The 3,408-nt window shown below is 28.8% G+C and overlaps 1 protein-coding gene across 1 annotated transcript; it reads left to right on the top strand.

Annotated features, from left to right (window-relative positions):
- Positions 1-270: 270 nt before the first annotated feature.
- LOC111898131 (zinc finger protein ZAT11) lies at positions 271-1,057 on the top strand. The gene has a single exon (XM_023894056.2). The coding sequence runs from the start codon at positions 422-424 to the stop codon at positions 956-958; it is 537 nt and encodes a 178-aa protein (XP_023749824.1). The 5' UTR covers positions 271-421; the 3' UTR covers positions 959-1,057.
- The last annotated feature ends 2,351 nt before the right edge of the window (positions 1,058-3,408 follow it).

Raw genomic sequence — 3,408 nt, 5'->3', positions numbered from 1 at the left:
CGTTTCTAGTCACACTTACGTGGTCCATTCCATGATGGCTAGTCGGCTAAACTATTTTCGCTTTCACACCACGATTCTCCTTTTTTTACACTTTAGTACCCTTAAATTTTCAACCAAATCGGGCTCACCTGTACGTACGTGTTCAACTGCTTTTAATCCCTTATCTTTCCCACAAGCAACTACGTGTCACTTTCGTCATCCACACTCTCCGGTCAAACTTAAAGAAGTCAACACTTGTCACCTATAAATACCCAATCACCCAATCAACACTTGTTTCATTCATATCCAATCCATTTGCGCATAAACAAACTCTATTCTAGTTTTCACAGAAAACCCTCCATCAAAAAAACCTGTTCTTCAAGATTCTATATTAAAAACCCCAAGAAATATTTGTTCTTGATCATCTTTACTATCTTAATAAATGGTGTATCTACCGATGAAGAGATCCAACGAAGCTGAGTTAGACACAGCCATAAGCAACATGGCTAATTGCTTGATGATGCTTTCAAGGGGTTCAAATCCAATAAGCAACGAGTCATATCATGACACCAACTCACCTAGCCGAGTCTTTGAGTGCAAGACATGTAATCGTCAGTTCCCTTCTTTCCAAGCACTAGGTGGTCATAGAGCGAGTCACAAGAAGCCTCGACTCAGTACTGATGGTGAGTTGACACATGGCACCAACTTGGTTCCTGTTAAGCCCAAAACACATGAGTGTTCGATATGTGGATTAGAGTTCGCTATAGGGCAAGCTTTGGGTGGACATATGAGAAGGCATAGAGCAAACACAACCAATGAAAACAAGTCGTTTCCATCGTCTGATTCTCCTACAACAGTCGTGAAAAAAGTTAACAGTAGAAGGGTTTTTAGTTTGGATTTGAACTTAACGCCTTTAGAAAATGATTTAGAATTTCGGTTTGGGAAGGGGGTTCCAACTACAATCGAATTATTTTTATGATGAGATTAATTTTGATGTATTTATTACTATTATAGAAAGTTTCACCTTTTTATATGTAAATTAATTACAGTTTTTAATAGATTTGACGTTTATATTCTATTCCCTTTTCGAACGATTATACAATGTGAATTATTTTATAATTTTCCCAAAAGAAGAATTTGTACATGGGAGATGATGGGTCTATATTTTATTGCATTGTTAATATTGTTTTATTGTTAGTTAGCGTTTTTTTTTCCAGTATTTAGAAAAACAAAATAAAATAAAAGTCAATGTTTGAAGCTGGAAATGTGAGAGGATTATGGAGCAACTTCCATCTTATTTATTCTTCTGTTTTGATCCAGTTTTAGGATTATAAATTGAAATATATATACCTTATAATAAAATTTATATAATTTGAAAAAAGATCTTATATTTTGTTTTAAAAATTATAACAAAATTATAAGAAAAAAAAAATAGAAAATGAATAAGATTAAGATCGACGTCATATCCATGTCATGATGAGATTTTCTCGATCCATATTCAAGAAAATAAAATAAAATAATAATCTACTCCAGATGATAAAGTTCGTTGGAAGATAAAAGAAGAATTTATCATTTAAATTTATATCTTATTATAAGTTGTCAATATCACATTATATTTTACATTTCTTGAAAACGTAAATTTAGGGGATATAATCGTGTATGAACGTCACCTTCGTTGTTTTGTAAGCAATTGCTAATTCAATATATATAGAAAGTGATTCATGCTAATTCAATGGCAGATCCATCCCGTTTTATTTGGTTCTTTGGTCAATAATTTGTTCATGTAAAGATATTTCGCATAAATTTCAAAGATTTTGAGTTCAAATTACTCAAATTAAAACATGCAAAATTTAAATATGTATCACCCATGTATGTTTTGAGGTGCATATATATACCGATATACATACATCATCTCTATTTGTTTCTTGGTCAATAATTCGTTCATGTAAAGATATTTAGGCATAAATTTCAAAGATTTCGAGTTCAATTACTGAAAAACATGCATAACTAAAATATGTATCACCCATGTATGTTTTGAGGTGCATATATAGAATATTTCTTTTAAACTATAAAAGAAAAAAAAAAAGATTTGAACTTATATTATTTTATACGTTACCATCTATCTATTTATTAAATATCATTAAGTGAATAGGAAATAGTTTGATTTGTTTTTAAAAAAAGATTGGTGGTTAAGGTCTAATAGGTATCTATTAGCTTAGTTGAAGAAGCTTTAAGATCATTTAATGGTGAAAGTATAAAGTCCATATGGTCCCTTGGCTATATATGTATGATTTTTTTAGTTGGTTTAAGTTTGACTTTCATAAACCAATAATCTTGACTTCTATTTTTTTTTTTTTTAATTTAGCTAAAGAGTAAATTACAAGAATGGTCTATGTACTTCGGATTACCGAATACTGTATTTGGTTTATATATATACTAGGTGTGAGACCCGTATATTATACGGGTTGATTAAAACAAAATGTTAATATAAATGATTAAATAGAAAATTTATTTGAATTTGAAATTTAAGATAACTGAAAATTATGAGAAAAAAACATGCAAAAAATAAATAAATTAAAATTATGTGTTTAGTTATCAAATTTGTATCCTAACGGGTAATTATAACAAAATGTTAAACACAAAGGTTTAAACTGTAAATTTATTTGAAATTGAAATTAAAATTTAGAATTTGAAATTTGAAATTAATAGTCATTATGGTAAGTTTAATTTATGGAAGTTATATTAATGATATATTGGAAATAAAAAATGAAGTAAATGACAAGTGGAAATAAATATATCTCAAAATAAGGACAAAATGACAAGTGGTCAATTGAATGAGAGAATGACATATGGCAAAATCATTCTTATTTATTAGGGTAGATATATATATATATATATATATATATATATATATATATATATATATATATATATATATATATATATATATATATATATATATATATATAATTTGGACCCCTTCTTATAGGGTATCTTTTTGATATATATGATTTTAATTTTATCATACTATTTTACCCTGGTATCTTTTTTGTTATGATTTTAGTTTTAAATGCCTATTTTACTTCTTTATTTTCTTTTAATCTTCTTTATTATTAGTGCTAAGTTAGAAAAAAAATATTATTAAAATAAATAGGGCCCATATTTCTTGGATATGCATTAACAAGAAACAAGAACAACTTTGATCTAGAATTTCTTTGTATTAACAGCTTGCACAAACACAAAGCTTCACATGGGAGGTATGGTTTTATGATGGCGACGAGTAGCTTGGAGAGATCTAGGTTTTCTCGCAAAGATTCACAAGTGTCAAGGGATATTCCAAAATTTTATCACGTGTGCCATTCGCCATGTATCGAGCATCTGATCAAACCCACATGTATTTGACTATGGCGACATTATTGCTCTGATTTT

Source organism: Lactuca sativa, chromosome 8 (genome assembly GCF_002870075.4).
Source record: "Lactuca sativa cultivar Salinas chromosome 8, Lsat_Salinas_v11, whole genome shotgun sequence".
In the NCBI taxonomy this organism is placed as follows: Eukaryota; Viridiplantae; Streptophyta; class Magnoliopsida; order Asterales; family Asteraceae; genus Lactuca; species Lactuca sativa.
The sequence above is the reverse complement of the archived record's forward strand: the minus strand, read 5'-3'. Positions and strand labels throughout refer to the sequence as shown.

Bases quoted from the DNA above. Each gene is read 5' to 3' on its own strand.
- LOC111898131 (XM_023894056.2), top strand. From the start codon at position 422: ATGGTGTATCTACCGATGAAGAGATCCAACGAAGCTGAGTTAGACACA.